Source organism: Doryrhamphus excisus, linkage group LG13 (assembly GCF_037039965.1).
Source record: "Doryrhamphus excisus strain RoL-2023G ecotype Guam linkage group LG13, RoL_Dexc_Guam_v1.1, whole genome shotgun sequence".
Classification (NCBI taxonomy): Eukaryota; Metazoa; Chordata; class Actinopteri; order Syngnathiformes; family Syngnathidae; genus Doryrhamphus; species Doryrhamphus excisus.
This window is the reverse complement of record NC_136369.1, coordinates 20,840,894-20,858,502: the sequence shown is the minus strand read 5'-3', so window position 1 is coordinate 20,858,502 and position 17,609 is coordinate 20,840,894. Positions and strand designations below refer to the sequence as shown.

General features: G+C 46.0%; 5 protein-coding genes and 1 long non-coding RNA gene across 7 annotated transcripts; 5 read left to right on the top strand and 1 right to left on the bottom strand.

Moving 5' to 3' along the window:
• The first annotated feature begins 848 nt into the window (after window positions 1-848).
• Window positions 849-1,895, top strand: LOC131139124 (C-type isolectin Sp-CL4-like). The gene is made up of 6 exons (XM_058088421.2): window positions 849-926; window positions 988-1,076; window positions 1,151-1,290; window positions 1,366-1,497; window positions 1,573-1,687; window positions 1,755-1,895. Exons 2-6 carry the CDS (start codon window positions 1,007-1,009, stop codon window positions 1,820-1,822), a joined length of 525 nt encoding a protein of 174 aa, XP_057944404.2. The 5' UTR covers window positions 849-926; window positions 988-1,006; the 3' UTR covers window positions 1,823-1,895.
• Window positions 1,896-4,249: 2,354 nt separating this feature from the next.
• Window positions 4,250-5,237, top strand: LOC131139841 (C-type isolectin Sp-CL4-like). Of its 2 annotated transcripts, XM_078795771.1 has the most exons (6): window positions 4,250-4,275; window positions 4,338-4,426; window positions 4,501-4,640; window positions 4,716-4,847; window positions 4,925-5,036; window positions 5,111-5,237. In XM_078795771.1, exons 2-6 carry the CDS (start codon window positions 4,357-4,359, stop codon window positions 5,176-5,178), a joined length of 522 nt encoding a protein of 173 aa, XP_078651897.1. In that variant the 5' UTR covers window positions 4,250-4,275; window positions 4,338-4,356; the 3' UTR covers window positions 5,179-5,237. The 2 variants fall into 2 exon arrangements, with proteins under 2 accessions (XP_078651897.1, XP_057945750.2); XM_058089767.2 differs by having other exon boundaries at window positions 4,262-4,426.
• Window positions 5,238-6,857: 1,620 nt separating this feature from the next.
• Window positions 6,858-7,882, top strand: LOC131139122 (C-type isolectin Sp-CL4-like). The gene is made up of 6 exons (XM_058088419.2): window positions 6,858-6,887; window positions 6,950-7,038; window positions 7,118-7,260; window positions 7,328-7,459; window positions 7,536-7,650; window positions 7,727-7,882. Exons 2-6 carry the CDS (start codon window positions 6,969-6,971, stop codon window positions 7,792-7,794), a joined length of 528 nt encoding a protein of 175 aa, XP_057944402.2. The 5' UTR covers window positions 6,858-6,887; window positions 6,950-6,968; the 3' UTR covers window positions 7,795-7,882.
• A 1,516-nt stretch (window positions 7,883-9,398) lies between these two features.
• Window positions 9,399-10,432, top strand: LOC131139125 (C-type isolectin Sp-CL4-like). Its single transcript, XM_058088423.2, has 6 exons — window positions 9,399-9,450; window positions 9,512-9,592; window positions 9,664-9,803; window positions 9,868-9,999; window positions 10,073-10,187; window positions 10,261-10,432. Exons 2-6 carry the CDS (start codon window positions 9,529-9,531, stop codon window positions 10,326-10,328), a joined length of 519 nt encoding a protein of 172 aa, XP_057944406.2. The 5' UTR covers window positions 9,399-9,450; window positions 9,512-9,528; the 3' UTR covers window positions 10,329-10,432.
• A 998-nt stretch (window positions 10,433-11,430) lies between these two features.
• Window positions 11,431-12,045, bottom strand: LOC144901628 (uncharacterized). The gene is made up of 3 exons (XR_013629685.1): window positions 11,991-12,045; window positions 11,875-11,904; window positions 11,431-11,745 (listed from the first exon to the last, which is right to left on the bottom strand). It is a non-coding gene; the product is annotated as an uncharacterized LOC144901628 (long non-coding RNA).
• Window positions 12,046-15,987: 3,942 nt separating this feature from the next.
• Window positions 15,988-17,143, top strand: LOC131139123 (uncharacterized). The gene is made up of 6 exons (XM_058088420.2): window positions 15,988-16,114; window positions 16,177-16,265; window positions 16,340-16,482; window positions 16,560-16,691; window positions 16,791-16,902; window positions 16,977-17,143. The coding sequence occupies exons 2-6, from the start codon at window positions 16,196-16,198 to the stop codon at window positions 17,042-17,044; spliced, it is 525 nt and encodes a 174-aa protein (XP_057944403.2). The 5' UTR covers window positions 15,988-16,114; window positions 16,177-16,195; the 3' UTR covers window positions 17,045-17,143.
• The last annotated feature ends 466 nt before the right edge of the window (window positions 17,144-17,609 follow it).

Here is a 17,609-nt window from a genome sequence, read left to right as displayed (position 1 = left end):
GAAGGTGCGCCTTATATATGGAAAACGTTTTAAAATGTCAATCATTGAAGGTGCGCCTTATAATGCGGTGCGCCTAAAAAATGGAAAAACTTAAAATATGTCATTGATTGAAGGTGCGCCTTATATATGGAAAAAAAAACTTTTAAAATATGTCATTGATTGAAGGTGCGCCTTATAATGCGGTGTATTCCAACTGAGACAGCCAAAGTGTTGTCAGTAGTTGACAGAGTTCCTCGTACTGAATCCGAACACCCGCTGCGTATCTACTCTGACCCCACCCACCCCCAGCATGGCGTCGGGGAGAAGGCTCTGCAGCATCCACTGCAGAACAACCTGCCCATCAGACTGCTCAATGCCAAATAAGCCCCTCTACCTGCCCAAAACTTGAAATTATTGTTATTTATTCTAAATGATTTAAGTTATTTGTACAAGTTACTGTTTGGGCTGCACATTGTTCATATTTGCTCATCTATTTATTCTCCACATTATTGTTTATTATTACACGGGAGCCAGGCAACCACATTTGGTTGGCAATGTCGCTGCTGTGTTATTGTGCAACGACAATAAAGAAAGTCTAAGTCTCAGCAGTTGGACACTGAGCGGAGCGATGGTGTCGTTTATTTATTATTTATTATTTATGGATTGAATAAGCGATGCAACAGGATGCACCAGTTGGCCCGGTAAACTCCGTTATTTTCCCTGGCATCAGACGCAGAAGCGAGTCCTTGGCTCCACCCAGCTGACTATTCGGACGTTAACGGCATTTGCCTGAACAAATTGATCAAAGAGACAAAGGTTCAGCTGCCATGAAGTGATGAATCTTCAACCGCAGCGACGGGCCTGCAGGCGCCACTCAAAGTATTTAAGAGCTGAGATCTTGAAGACGGAGGAGCAGATCCAAGACGACGCATCGACGCAAGACGACGGTGAGTAGAAGAGAAGATGGCAGATGTTGACGGACACAAACGATGGTTGTGCTGTTCCCAGGTCAGATCCACCCCGAGCCATGCCTTCTGCTGTGACGACGGTCCTCCTGATGGGGGCGCTGATGGCGGCGCCGGCCTTTGCTCAAACGTGTAATAAGCAAAGCGTCAGCAATGCTCAGCCGAAGGAGCGTCAGACAGGAAGTGACGGTGCTTGTGTGTCGCAGACGACCATGCGGGGGTGAGAGTGATGTGTGCGGACGTCCAGCTGCAACCGTGTGGCAACGAGTCGTGTGGCTTTTACCGCCTGAACGAATACAGCTGTGTCAAGGTGTTAACCATGCAAAGGACTTTCCGAAACGCGCAGGTGAAACATCGGCAAACACGATGGGCGGCCATGAACGCCTTCCTCCTTTAACGCTCTTCAATGTCGGCCTATCAGAGGGAGTGTGAACTTGCCAACGGTAATCTGGTAACGGTGCTGAGTCAGCAGGAGCAAGACCGGCTGCTGTGTATGATGCTCAGGGTGTTCCCGCAGCGCCTCCACTACTGGGTGGGAGCTCTCAGAGCAGAAGTAAGCAGCCGACATGGATGATGATGATGGTGACGAGCGGATGAAGGCTCACCATGGTTGCCCAAACTGTTTCAGGATGGTGACTTCTACTGGGTGGACGGAAGCGGCCCCGTGGTGTACGGCACGTGGGGTCCAGGCCAGCCAGACAGCTTCAGCCCTGAAGAGAACTGCGTGTGGATCAACTCTGGCAGTAAGTGTGGTGACGTCGCTGGAGATCCGTCCCTGCTTGACACTGATTGCTGTCCCTCTTTGTCCAGTCTGGGGTTTGTGGAACGACGGCCCGTGTTACGAGAAGAATTCTGTGGCGTGTCAGGTCATGATGTGATGGTTGGCGTGATGATGGTCTACTTGGGAGCACAACGTTTTGCAGACACCACAATAAACTGAAAGCTCCAAACTAATTGTTCCTGCTTCTGGTTTGACTTGTTGAATGAGCGTCCATCTTAGTCCGTGATTGTCAACATCCAACCACCCGCTTTATCACAAACGTTGTTAGCCTAGCGTGCTACGCTGAGCAGTTTGAGGGCATGATGGGTACTGTCAGGACCTGGACTTCCCACCCTCACTCGTCGCCATCTTGGCGACGCAGCGGAAGGGGAAGGACCAACCTGAAATAACCGCCAGGTATGATGCCCCCAAATGTCGGGGCACGCGGGGGCCTGATACCGGGCCTGATACCATCTATCTATTTATTTTCAAATGTATTGAGGATTATTTGTACGTACAATGTATGTTGATGTACCTTACATAACCAAATGAGCCAATATTGCAAAACACACATAATTAACTATGAACATTTTTTGTAATTACCTGAGTTTACTTTGATGACTTGCACTGAATTGAATCAGCCAAGGATGCATAGTCCGGACAGTAGCTGCTGATAGCCAGGTTAGCCAGGTTAGCCAGGTTAGCCAGGTTAGCCAGGTTAGCCAGGTTAGCCAGGTTAGCCAGGTTAGCCAGGCAAATGCACTTTAAAAAAAAGTCCACCTCCCATTCCGTATGGAAGTGATATGTTTTTGCCTTTTTACTTGGTCCAGCTACTTCACTCATTTTAGTGACCATAAACTTTAGCGAGGGCTTAAAATCTGACGCAATTCGCCGACTAGCTTAGCACTTTGCATCGTTGTTTACACATGAGCGGTGACCTAAAGGTCAAAATTCAGTTGTCATCTGACTGGTTGTCCTGTATGTCAATCAAGTAACGGGGATGGATGATAGGCTGACATGGTAAGTTCTGCTGCACTTAGAGACGTTGTTTGATTTGATTGGTCACCCGAAGGGCAACATTCAGTTGTCATCTGAATGGCTGCCCTGTATATCAATCAAGTGACGGCATTGATGCTAGGATGATATTTTTTTAATGTCACGCCGCGATCGACCAGTACCACCTCCGCGATCGACCGGTAGATCGCAATCGACTTAATGAGCACCCCTGCACTAGGCACTAAGCACTCGTGAGCTGTTCTCTGATTGGTTGTTTCACGGGCACGATACCAGAGCAGCGCTTTGAGTGGACAGCTGCGGGGGCTGATACTGGACATGGTTAAACTCTAGATTTGATCAGTATCACTGCCCCGGGCTTTGACACGGTATCATTTGGGCCTTTTCCCCAATCATTCATGGCCGCTTTCTAGGGTACAGGGCCAATGAATACTGTAGTATGTTTCTAGGGTACAGGGCCAATGAATACTGTAGTATGTTTCTAGGGTACAGGGCCAATGAATACTGTAGTATGTTTCTAGGGTACAGGGCCAATGAATACTGTAGTATGTTTCTAGGGTACAGGGCCAATGAATACTGTAGTATGTTTCTAGGGTACAGGGCCAATGAATACTGTAGTATGTTTCTAGGGTACAGGGCCAATGAATACTGTAGTATGTTTCTAGGGTACAGGGCCAATGAATACTGTAGTGTGTTTCTAGGGTACAGGGCCAATGAATACTGTAGTATGTTTCTAGGGTACAGGGCCAATGAATACTGTAGTATGTTTCTAGGGTACAGGGCCAATGAATACTGTAGTGTGTTTCTAGGGTACAGGGCCAATGAATACTGTAGTGTGTTTCTAGGGTACAGGGCCAATGAATACTGTAGTATGTTTCTAGGGTACAGGGCCAATGAATACTGTAGTATGTTTCTAGGGTACAGGGCCAATGAATACTGTAGTATGTTTCTAGGGTACAGGGCCAATGAATACTGTAGTATGTTTCTAGGGTACAGGGCCAATGAATACTGTAGTATGTTTCTAGGGTACAGGGCCAATGAATACTGTAGTATGTTTCTAGGGTACAGGGCCAATGAATACTGTAGTATGTTTCTAGGGTACAGGGCCAATGAATACTGTAGTATGTGATAATGTACGGGTATACTCATGGTATACCAACTGAGACCGGCCAACGGCTTGTCCGAGGTTGACAGAGTTCCTCACACTGAATCCCGATTCTTCTTCTCACAGATTCACAATTGCTTGTTTTCGCCCGTAGCCATTGCTCTGCATGGTTTTCATGTCGTTTTCACCTCTAAATGAAACCTACCTGAAGCACACCTGATGGTCGAGGGTCAGCTACGTTATTTAGAAGTGAATCATTGTCACCAGGCAGACAAATCAGACGCTAACAGACGTTAAGGCTATTTGCATGATCAAATTTACCAAAGAATTGGAATGTGACCAATGTGAAAATGCAACGGTTGGCCTGCAGGCCCCCTCCAAAGTCTTTAAGAACCCAAGACTTGAGCTGAGGCTGAAGACGGTGAAGCCGCCTGAAAAAGCACACATCTCCGGTGAGTAGAAGAGTAAGATGGCAGAGGTTGATGCAGAAAAATGAGCGTTGTGCTGTTCCCAGGTCAGAGTCATCCCGAGCCATGCCTTCTGCTGTGACATCCGTCCTCCTGATGGGGGCGCTGACGGTCACGTCGGCTTTTGCTCAACTTTGTAATAAGAAGAACGTCAGCAATGGTGACTGTGACGCGCGGCAGACAAGAACTGACAGTGTTTGTGTGTGACAGATGACACGGACACGTTGAAGACCATGTGTACCAACATGGAGCTGGAAGAATGTGAAAGTGAAGTGTGTGGGGTGTACCGCCTGAATGAAAACAGCTGTGTCAAATTATTAACCATGGAAAGGGATTTCACCAACGCGCAGGTGAAACATCAGCCAACAAAAGCAGCAGCATTAAACGTCTTCTGGTTCTAAACTTCTTCATTGTCCACCTCTCAGCAAACGTGTCGAATTTTCCAAGGTAATTTGGTCAAAGTGCAAAATGAGGAGGAGCACAAGAAGCTGCTGTGTATGATGTTACGGCTCTTCCCATTTCGACTCCACTACTGGATCGGCGCTGTCAGGGGAGACGTAAGCGGCCAAACACAGATGATGATGATGATGATGATGAGTGGATGAAGGGATGAAAATGGCTGTCTTTGCGTCAGGATGATGGTTTCCACTGGTTTGATGGAAGTGGACCAGTGGAGTTTGCCCCATGGAGAGAAGGTCAGCCCAACAACTTCAACCGAGAGATCTGCGTGTGGATGAACTCTGGCAGTAAGTTGGACGACACGTTTGGCCGGCCGGCCGCTTGATTCAAACCCTGACCATCATCTCCTGTCTTGGTCCAGCTTGGGGGGCTTGGAACGACGGCGCGTGTAGTGTCATGAACTCTGTGGTGTGTCAGATCACGATGTGATTGTTGGCCTCCTGGAGCACCAACATGTCTTTACCGCCAATAAACTTCATCACATCCTTTCTTCCTGCTTGTGGTTTCATTTCTTTAACGTGCGTCCATTCATTCATTTTCTACCGCTTATCCTCACCAGGGTGGCGGGGGTGCTGGAGCCTATCCCAGCTGTCTTGGGGTGAGAGGCGGGGTCCACCCTGGACTGGTGGCCAGCCAATCCCAGGGCACATATAGACAAACAACCATTCACACTCACATTCATACCTATGGACAATTTGGAGTGGCTAATTAACCTAGCATGTTTTTGGAATGTGGGAGGAAACCGGAGTACCCGGAGAAAAGCCATGCATGCACGGGGAGAACATGCAAACTCCACACAGAGATGGCGCATCCAACATCAAAACACTCATTTTTCACAAGCAATAGTTAGCGTAGCTTCGTAGCCGGATCTCAATTTGTGCAAATTCGTCCTTACCAGAAGACCAGAAGCTAATGCTAACTCCAGCTTGCCAGCTCATAAACTGAGGCAGAGTGGCAGCTCCTGATGTGCAGATCAATAAAGTATTATCAACACCTCTGATACTAAATCTTTATGCCCAAATATTGTCTCTCAAATCCAAGTAGCAGTACGTATAATACTTGAAATACTGTAGTCATTGGAGGTGAGCAATAACAGGAACACGGTGGGAACTCAATGATTGAGCTGTTGTCTAAATGATAAACTACTTTTTCTTCCACCCGGGTAATTGCATCAACCCGGGCTCACACTGAATCCGTTGCAGTTCTGGTCCTGATCCAGTCCGGCTTGCCTGACTCCGGTAGACGCAGCGGCGAGCTGAGTCAGCACATTGGCACACTGAGTCAGTTTCAGTCTATCCAAACGATGGTTGATCGTTAACACAACCACAGCTTTTGGTCTTAATTATTACTGTCAGTGGTTTTATTATTGCACTCACTTATTTTGTGTTGAAAACACCATTTTTACATATTTGATATGATTTTTGTCCTCTCTTTGTTCTGTTGGACACTGAACATTTTAAGACCTATCCTAAGCTATGCTATGCTATGCTATGCTATGCTAACCAATTTGAAGCTGAGTGGAGACATCCATCCATCCGTTTTCTACTGCTTATCCTCACCAGGGTGGCGGGGGTGCTGGAGCCTATCCCAGCTGTCTTGGGGCGAGAGGCGGGGTCCACCCTGGACTGGTGGCCAGCCAATCCCAGGGCACATATAGACAAACAACCATTCACACTCACATTCATACCTATGGACAATTTGGAGTGGCTAATTAACCTAGCATGTTTTTGGAATGTGGGAGGAAACCGGAGTACCCGGAGAAAAGCCACGCATGCACGGGGAGAACATGCAAACTCCACACAGAGATGGCCGAGGGTGGAATCGAACGCAGGTCTCCAGTGCTATATATGGATTGAATAAGCAATGTGATAGGCCACACCAGATGTCCGCAGGTAAGCTACGTTATTTCCCTGGCCTCAAACGGAGTCCTGAGTCCTTGACTCTACCAGGTTGACAGATGAGACGTTAACGTTATTTGCCTGATCAAATTGAACAAAGATGAAAAAGGAGCTGCCATGTTAATGTGACCAATGATCAAATGGAACGGTTGGCCTGCAGGCGCCACTGAAAGTACTTAAGAGCTGAGGACTTGAGCCGAGGCTGAAGACGGAGGAGGTAGACTGAAATCGACATCTCCGGTGAGTAGAAGAGTAAGATGGCAGAGGTTGATGCAGAAAAATGAGCATTGTGCTGTTCCCAGGTCAGAGTCATCCCGAGCCATGCCTTCTGCTGTGACATCCGTCCTCCTGATGGGGGCGCTGACGGTCGCGTCGGCCTTTGCTCAATCTTGTAATCAGCAAAGCATCAGCAATACTGACTCTGGTGAGCGTCACACCAAACGTGTTTGTGACGGCGTTTGTGTGTCCAGACGACCTGGATGGGGTGAATACGATGTGCGCCAACATGGAGCTGGAGGAGTGCTCCAGTGATACGATGTGCGGGGTGTACCGCCTCAACGAAAACAGCTGTGTCAAAGTACTGACCATAGAGAAGGATTTCGCCAACGCGGAGGTAAAACATCAGCTAACAGAATCTGCAGCAATGAACGTTCTAAACGTCTTTGTTGTCCACCCATCAGATGTTGTGCCAAATTTACCGTGGAGATGTGGTCAAAGTGCAAAACGAGGAGGAGCACAACAAGCTGCTGTGTATGATGTTGCGGCTGTACCGGCGGCGACTCCACTACTGGGTCAGCGCTGTGAGAGGAGACGTAAGCGGCCAACATGGATGATGGCGTTGATGATGACGAGCGGATGAGGAGATCAAAGTGGTTGCCTTTGTTTCAGGATGGTGGCTTCTCCTGGGCTGATGGGAGTGGAGCCGTGACGTTCGCTCCATGGCGTAGCGGTCAACCCGACAACTATAACAACGGCGAGAACTGCGTGTGGATGAACTCTGGCAGTAAGTTGGACGACACATCTCCATCTTAACGTCCGACTCAGCATGAGGCTGAACGTGGTCTCCTGTCTTTGTCCAGGCTGGGGCCCATGGAACGACATCCCGTGTAGTGCGATGGCTTCTGTGGCGTGCCAGATCGCAATGTGATTGATTGTCCGATGGCGACCGAGAGCAGCCGCCCAGTTTTGGCTCCTCGTGAGCACAAAGAGCCAATAAACTGCAATAAACGTCAAGCATCAGATCATTTGTCTCTGCTCCTGCTTTCGTTTGCTTCACGTGCATCCAGCATCAGAACCACCGCTCCTTCAGAAGCATTTGTTAGCTTAGCATCACCATGGCCAAATGGGGCGTGCGGTGCTGGACGCTTGCCAACCTCAAGAGTGGCCATGGTGGCCACGTAGCGCTGGGGGAGGGATTAACTTGTCATAATGGCAGCTGAGCAGGCGTTGCGTGTCCGAGGGGTGCAACAATGTGTATTCCAGCGTTCCTAAACATCGTCTCAGTTCCAACCACACGATGAATCAAACGTACCCCAATTGGGCTGCCAACTCCCTGGAAGGTAAACGAGGGACCTCTGGAGGGCAGGGCTGGCAGTAGCGGCCTTTGTCCTTGCTAGGATACAATATTGTTTACTACAGTAAACCTCGGATATATCGGATTCAATCGTTCCCACTGGTTTTGTCCGATATAAGTGAAATCCGTTATATGCGTATACCGGAAAATGTCCGTTTTACGCATATATCGGATTTATATCCGTTATAAAAAGGCACTTCCTTGACTATGTTTCCAGTGTACCTGGACTGGGCAATGAAAAGAGACGGAAGGTAATGAGAATTGAACTTTATTGGACTCTGAGCATAACAAATTGTTAATGACGCTAGGCCCTGTTACGCCCTACGTTAGGCAGGCCTACGTTATTTCCAATAGTGAGGTTAAGATCTCATTCACTGCTGTGCTAGTATTATTGACGTCACTCACTTTTAGATTTGTCCTAAATCTGGAGCCAGGAGAAAGACACCATGCGGCCATCCGATATATGCGAGGGAAATTGGAACGGGACTGGAGATTTTGTCCGAAATAGGCGAAATCCGTCATAAAAAATCCGATATATGCAATGAATTTTTATTGGAAATGCATTACAGAAAAATTGGTTCTTTTTTATCTGAATTTCCGATATATCCGAGTCCGATATATCCGAGGTTTACTGTATTTGATTGACATCTGAATTGAATTAACCACTGTCCTCATTCTGTTGGTGAAACAACTTGGCCGCACGAGGCACCATGATTCAGATCGTATAGCAGCGTGGCCAAATGCCATCATTACTGCTACGTTAGCATGTATGTTGTGAATGCGGTCGCCACCTGTAGCTTCCTGTGTTGGACAAAAATCGGAAGCTCGTCAGCGGTTGCCAGACTTCCTCGTGCTGATAATGACGCATAGCTCGCTCTCTGATTCTCATGTTGTTTTCACCTCTAAATGCAAGCCAACCTTCCCAGTTTGATGCCGAGCATCCGCATTGAGTGCTGTTTACTGATTGGATAAGCTATGCAATCGCACACACCGGATCGCCGCAGGTAAGCTCTGTTATTTTTCCTGGCTCGTGACAACTTGTCTCCAGCAGGTAGACAAATCACATGCTAACAGGTATTTGAACAAAGAAGAGAAAGGTGCTGCCATGTTAATGGGACCAATCTTCAAAGGTAACGGTTGGCCCACAGGCGGCGTGGAAAGTACTTAAGAGCCGAGATGTCCAGGTGAGGCTGAAGACGGAGGAGGCGGATTGAAAAGGACACATCTCCGGTGAGTAGAAGGAAAGATGGCAGACGTTGACGGAGACAATTGAACCTTGCGCTGTTCCCAGGTCAGTCAGCGTGAGCCATGCCTTCTGCTGTGACAACGGTCCTCCTGATGGGGGCGCTGATGGTGGCGCCGGCCTTTGCTTGTAAAAGAACAATGTCAGCAATGCCGAGTGGCGAGCGGCAGCCAAAGAGTGACGGTGTTTGTGTGTGGCAGATGACACTGAGGGGGTGAGGAGGATGTGTGCCGACATCCAGCTGGAGCAATGCGGCGATGGGGCGTGTGGCTTTTACCGCCTCAATGAACGAAGCTGCGTCAAGATATTAACCATGGAAAGGGATTTCCAAGGCGCGCAGGTGAAACACATCGGTAGCCACAAACACCTCCTCGAAGTAAACGTCTTGATTGTCCGCCAATCAGATGGAGTGTGATGGTCTACAAGGCCAAGTGGTCAAAGTGCAAAATGAGGAGGAGCACAAGAAGCTGCTGTGTATGATGATGCGGGTGTTCCCGTGGCGACTCCACTACTGGATCGGTGCTGTAAGAGGAAGGGTAAGCAGCCAGTAGACTGATGATGATGGCGATGATGAGCAGACGACCGGATCACAACAAGCTTCTGTTTCAGGATGGTGGTTTCTACTGGGTGGATGGAAGCGGACCCGTGATGTTTGCTCCATGGCGTGAATTTCAGCCCGACAACCGTCACCGCGAAGAGGACTGCGTGTGGATGAACTCTGGCAGTAAGTTCAACCAAACATGTCGCCGGACGTCCGTCTCAGCAGGACGCTGAATGCCGTGTCTGTCTTTGTGCAGCCTGGGGCCCCTGGAACGACGGCCCGTGTTATGCTAGCAGTTCTGTGGCGTGTCAGATCGCAATGTGATTGTTTGCTTCTCCGAGAGCCAACGGGAGTGGCCGCTCAGTTTGTCTACCGATGAGAACAAACACACACTTACAGCCACTGCAATAAACTCCAAGCATCAAACATTTTGTACTCCTTGGTTCATTTATTTACTGCTCTCTGGTTCTACCATATCTTACTTATTGGGTGGAAATATGGGCTAATAACTATCAAAGCAATCTTCACCGGCTAAATGTACTGCAAAAAAGGTCAGTAAGGATAATTCATAATGCCGCCTACAGAGAACATACTAACTCCTTATTTGTAAAATGACAAATACTTCAACTTGCTGATATAGTTCATCTTCAAACAGCTAAAATAACGCATAAGGCTAAAAATAAGCAATGAGCTAAAAATGTCATCCAATACTTCTCTACAAGAGAGGAGAAATATGATCTCAGGGAAGAAGTACATTTGAAACACTTCTATGCTAGGACTACGTTATGCTAGCCATAGCATTTCAGTATGTGGAATCAAACTATGGAATGGATTGAGTAAGGAAATCAAACAATGCACAACGATGAGCCAATTCAAGAAACAATACAAGCAGTTGATGTTTGCTAAATACAAGGATGAAGAGTCTTGAACCAGTCATGATGTGCTATATATATCACTATATTGACACTTACTATGGTACCCATTATGGCATTGGATGCTCATATCACCCAGTACTTTGGTACGGGACAAAAAAATAAATAATTTTTTTTTTAAATAATTTTAATTTTTTATTTTTTTAAATTAATATATTTTTAAAAATAATTTATAATCATACATTTTTTGAATAATAAAAAAATAATAATTAAAAAACAAAAAAACCTTAAACTATATTAGGAAAGCAGGAAGTGAACAAATGTAACAGTTAGTGATTGTAAAAGTACCATATGGAGGGGTAGGATTTAATAAGCTTTGCTTCTTCCTACTCCTTTTGGACATGTGGAACTGGGAACTGATTATGGGATGCACTCAATTGGAATCTGATGCATGTTGAAATGAAATGAAACCATTACCATTAACGTGCATCCATCTCAAGTATTAGACTTAGTATTAGGTAGTAAAAGTTGTCAATTGTTTTTGTGATGTGACATCAGCGGCACTAAAACACTGCCCGTGGTTTCTCCCGAGTCATGTACAATTCACAACTAATGGTAACACTTCTGTGTACTTTGTACAGTTAGCACTCGTACGTAGAAGAGATTATTTTTTTACGGCAGAGCTTTGAGTTAGTTGTTTTTTCAGCAGCGCTCCTGGTTATCTTTTCCTGACAAAAATAGGAGTGCGAGGTGCGCTAGTGGGTTGGGAAACCTCTTCATAAAAACAATCTTGGCAGAGTCCAAAGAATAAGTGCTGGGCTGTTAAGGAGCATTTCTGCGGGGTCCATAGCGGCCGGATTGTTTTGTCACTTCAGTTGAGTTTGGAAGCCACCATGCAGAAAAGACACAAAAGAGTTTGACAAGTTTCATACAAAAAGCACACCAGAACAGCAAAAAGGTCAACAAAATACAAAGTACAATGAAACTGAAGTACTCACTGCACTGAAAAAGACAAGCAGGAGGAAAAACTAGTCAGGAAAAAAGAAACAGAAGATGCTGCTGAAAACCAAAGATCATCACTGCGGATAACCAACGCTACCGACGGAATACTCACAATACGAGGCTGACACTCAGGCTAGGGAGCTTGAACACGGGCAACAGGCAAATACCATCTGGCGGCAGGGGTGTGCTGGAAAGGCTCCGGTGTTATACGGCAGGTGTGTGCTGGAAAGGCTCCGGTGTTATAGCGGCAGGTGTGTGCTGGAAAGGCTCCGGTGTTATACGGCAGGTGTGTGCTGGAAAGGCTCCGGTGTTATAGCGGCAGGTGTGTGCTGGAAAGGCTCCGGTGTTATACGGCAGGTGTGTGCTGGAAAGGCTCCGGTGTTATAGCGGCAGGTGTGTGCTGGAAAGGCTCCGGTGTTATAGCGGCAGGTGTGTGCTGGAAAGGCTCCGGTGTTATACGGCAGGTGTGTGCTGGAAAGGCTCCGGTGTTATAGCGGCAGGTGTGTGCTGGAAAGGCTCCGCCTCAGCTGGCCGGTGGGTGCACTGCAACACACAGCCGCAAGGTGGCAGCAAAGCAACACGACAGTGTAGTAGTGCTGCTCCAACGTCCACCCGGTTGTCAACAAACGGTGACGTGCCGACTACACCGACAGTCTGGCCCCGAGTTACCATGGTGATATAACCGCTCTAAAAGAGATCCACCTTCGTTGTACATCCGGCCAGGCCTGAATATGTGGATCTAGCGGCTCCAGCACGGGAGTATTTGTACTCGGTTCAACTTACAAAAGTACCAAAGTTGCACGCCAATTGTTTCCAAAGACAAAGACAAGACAAAGCCATGTCATTGGTGGAAAGTCCTGTCAGCAGACAGAAACATAAACATGCGTGGACATGAAATACCGCTTTTATCAGATGTTTGAGTTCCATCATCTGTGTATGTGCTCTCTCACCTGTACCGCTGCTGCACCTCATGATGGCCACTAGATGGCAGTAAGACTTCACTAATAGTGGGGCGCCACCGATCCCCCCCCCCAAATGGCAGGGGAGGTGCGACAGGCTTTCATTTCAATGCAGACCAACCAACATGTACAAATTTGTAACTATTTGACTCTTGAATATACTTGAATGTTCTCCATTTTGTTGCATTTCCCTGGTTTCATGGAGTTCAGTCTGTACAGTACAGATAAATGAATAAATACTGTAAATCACTTTCTCTAGTATTTCAAATACTGGTGCACGAAAAAATAATCGTCAAAAAATCTAAATCGTGCACAAAAATAATTGAGAAGCACTGAGTTATGGCAGGAGCTTTTGATGAGAATGAATATGAATGAATATGAATGAATATGAATGAATATGAATGAATATGAATGAATATGAATGAATATGAATGAATATGAATAAATAGTGTTCCAGTCAACGGTTGTCTCACAGTGCTCATTTCCCCCCAAAATATTGAAAGATAATCTAATATATTATTTGATATATTAGAAATTCCAGGTTTACAGCAGCAAAGCACATACTAAGATAGAAAGTACACAATCAAGAAGTTATATTCATTCATTCATTCATTTTCTACCGCTTTTTCCTCACAAAAAAGGTTGCGGGGGTGCTGGAGCCTATCCCAGCTGTCTTGGGGCGAGAGGCGGGGTACCCCCTGGACTGGTGGCCAGCCAATCCCAGGGCACATATAGACAAACAACCATTCACACTCACATTCATACCTATGGACAATTTGGAGTGGCCAATTAACCTAGCATGTTTTTGGAATGTGGGAGGAAACCGGAGTACCCGGAGAAAAGCCACGCACGCACGGGGAGAACATGCAAACTCCACACAGAGATGGCCGATAGCTGTGAGGTCTGCGCGCTAACCACTAGCCGCCGTGCCGCCCCAAGAAGTTATATACATATACTATTTACAGCTGTGTACTTGTTGATAAATCCATGTTTACTATTGTATATGTATTATTGTATAGGACCACCGCGGCATAAAAACATACTAGGGATGTCCCATAATTATTGGTACCGATAATTATTGGCCTGATAATGGGTCTGATGAAAACTGAAAACTACACTCAAATCCCCATATATTTATGTTGAATATCGATATACATTATACACATCCTGATATTTTTTCCACAAAGTGAATTGAGACAAAGTCAAATATGCGTGTGAAATGTATTAATATGTAAAAAAATCATAACATAACATAAAATAATTGTCTACTCTTTAAAATAAATCTACAATAAGTAAAATATAATTATCAATCTTCTTTATAACAAACATTTAGCTATGCTCAAATCCTCAGCTCATACCAAAAGCACAAAAGAACAAAATATGAAATAAAGTATATGATTTAAAGGACATTTTTAAATGTCAGCAGCAACTGACAAATATTTTATGTTCAACAATGTTCAAAATTGTTTTTTAGAAAGCCAAACCTCATAAGACAAAACACACTTTCCTTACAGTTAGAAGGACAAACAAATGTCATTCTTCATTTATTTCAGACATGCATACTATGTTACATTAATGTATCTCACATATACACTTATACAATATCTATATGTATACTTACATGTTTATACACACACACACACACATATATATATATATATATACACGCACAGCATTCATACACACACACTTACGGCATCCGCACTGCTGGCATCCAGACACCACTTTTTATCTTGTGGTTAGGACTACTTGATTATTCGGCACACATCCTTCTTCCATCACATGTTCCGACTCCCTGATGAGAGGCTTGGGTGCAATGAGTCGTCCTTTCATGAAGATTAACAAACATTGTTTCGTCAGAGATGCCGCTCTGTAAAACTGCACGCGATCCACCCCAGTGGCATCATGCCTCAAGGACGCGCAGGTGGGGGTGGGGGGGGGGGGGGTGTTTTATGATATCAAAAGACATCGGTAATGCAAAGACCTCATCCAAGGGTTTGCCTTACGAGGCCAAGGTCATAGTCATCAAAGCCCCGAAGGAGCTTGAGAGACATGAAGGTTGTGTTTGCTTGCGTGAGTGACAGGTGGATTATGTTCCCTTTTCATGCATCAGTCCGTGTGCTTATTTTCTAATGACTTCCTGTTCTGTCCCGTTCAGGTTGTATGTGGCTTTACCTTCTGTTCCAACACATTTGGATTTGATTATTTAGTTCAGCCTTTGGCGACTGTCTGGCCTTGGTGCCTGTCATGTGATGGATCTCTCTTTCTGCTCAAAAAATACATATTTTACCTGCACCAGGTTTAAGCGGTACAGCTTGGGGTCACCGCTGCGACGAAAAATAGTATCATTCATTCCTTCATTCATTTTCTACCGCTTATCCTGACGAGGGTCGCGAGGGGTGCTGGAACCTATCCCAGCTGTTTTCGGTTGATTCAGCCAATCCCAGGGCACATATAGACAAACAACCATTCACACTCACATTCATACCTATGGACAATTTGGAGTGGCTAATTAACCAAGCACTCATCCACCGTGCAGCCCCTAAATAGTATCATTTGCCTATAAAATTGTTATACATAAGAAAGTGTGTACAAGTGACCTATGTGCTTCTCGTATTTTTTTCCACTCAGAACTTCCACGTCGCCACCGGGCACTGTAAAACGTTCCTTAAATAAAAGCCGTAAAGTACGACATCGGGCGCACACACCACCACACAAGCTAACCCTGCTAGCTTCCACTCAGACGCTGACGTTTCGGTGGTGAGCAAACACACACTGTGGTTTCTTCGGATGCACCAACAGTTCATTCAACTGTTAATGAAAGTTCTCATATTTGTTGGCATGACGACTCACATTGTGGCGACGAAGTTTATATCCTTTCAGCTCTGCATGTTGATGACCGTTGTTGATCTAAAATCGTCTCGCAGGCCAGAATAAACTCATCTGTGGGTCTGATCTGGCCCGGTGGCTGAATGTTATACACCCCTAGTCTAGACAGTGATGTCATCAGAGTCAATGATGTAAAAGACCACAGATGGCCGCAGGGAGGATATGTTATTTTCCCTGGTTTCAAACAGAGATCCGAGTCCTTGTTTGAATTAAGTAGGCAGCTCAGACATCAACAGTATTTGCCTGATCAAACTTAACAAAAAAGGTACTGCCATATTTATGGGACCAATCTTCATATAAAACAGCCTGCAGGTGTCATTGAAAGTATTTAAGAGGTGGGATCTTGAGGTGTGGCCGAAGACGGCGAACACATCTGAACACATCTCCGGTGAGTAGAGGAGAAAGATGGCAGAGGTTGATGGAGAAAAATGAACATTGTGCTGTTCCCAGGTCAGCGTCATCCTGAGTCATGCCTTCTGCTGTACCAACTGTCCTCCTGATGGGGGCGCTGTTGGTCGCGTCAGCTTTTGCTCAATCTTGTAATAAGCAAAACGTCAGCAATACTGACTCTGATGAGCAGCAGACAAAAACTGACGGTGTTTGTGTGTCACAGACGACGACTCTCAAATGGTTGAACTGTGTGCCAACATGGAGCTGGAAGAATGTCCCAGTGATACTATGTGTGGGGTGTACCGCCTCAATGAAAAGAGCTGTGTCAAATTATCATCCATGCAAGAGAGTTACGAAGCGGCAGAGGTGAAACACCAGCAAACAGAAGCAGCAGCAATAAATGTCTTCTGGTCCTAAAAACGTCTTCGTTATCCTCCTATCAGAGATTGTGCAAATTTATCAAGGGTAAAGTGGTCAAAGTGGAAAATGAGGAGGAGCACAAGAAGCTGCTGTGTATGATGTACCGGCTGTACCCAAAGCCGCTCAGCTACTGGATCAGTTCTGTACTACGACAGGTAAGAATCCAACACACTGATGATGATGATGATGATGATGATGATGATGATGATGATGATGAGAGCATGAAGAGATCACAATGGTTGTCTTTGTTCCAGGGTAGTGAATTCCGGTGGGTTGATGGCAATGGAAATGTGACATTTGCTCCATGGCATTCAACTCCGCCCAGCTATGGAAGGGAACCGGACTGTGTGTGGATGAACTCTGACTGTAAGTTTGATGGAACATCTCTCTGGACGTCTGTTTCAGCATGACACTGAATGTTGACTCCTGTCTCTGCCCAGCCTGGGGTCCGTGGAGCAAAGGCTATTGTCGACAGAGACAATCTGTGGCATGTCAGATACCAATGTGATTGTTTGTTTCTCCAAGAGTCAACAAGAGCAGCCACTCACTTTGTCTCGTCGAGAGCAGAAACATGCTTTTACAGGCATTGTAATAAACTTCAAGCATCAGAGAATTTGTTCCTGCTTCTGGTTTCATTTGTTTAACGTCCGTCCATGTCAATCCCTGATATGGTAACGGTGGGATTTATTTGAACATGCATACAAGTTACATTGGAATACATCACATATTGCAGCACTCCTCCTATTCAAAGCACGAGTGGGCCTCCTTCTCTTCCTTTTCTGTCGCAGCAGCAAATAAAACCCAATTCCTCTTCTTCAAAACAGGCAAGTGTCGCTACGTTGGAAGTCGACGTCTTCCGCTCTCGTTGAGTCCCGTGGTAGATGTGTTTTCAATGCACTGCCGGCTGCAATTTGGGAGCAGACGCCGCACAGCCTATAAAGACAAACACGGTCTCTCGAGCGGATTTCCGTGTGGCTCGTTTGTGCACAAAGTATAACCCAGCCTTAACAGTTTCTGTTTTGCTCTGGCAACTTTTGTGTGTCCTTCAGTCGACTGCCCATTTTGTGCTAGCA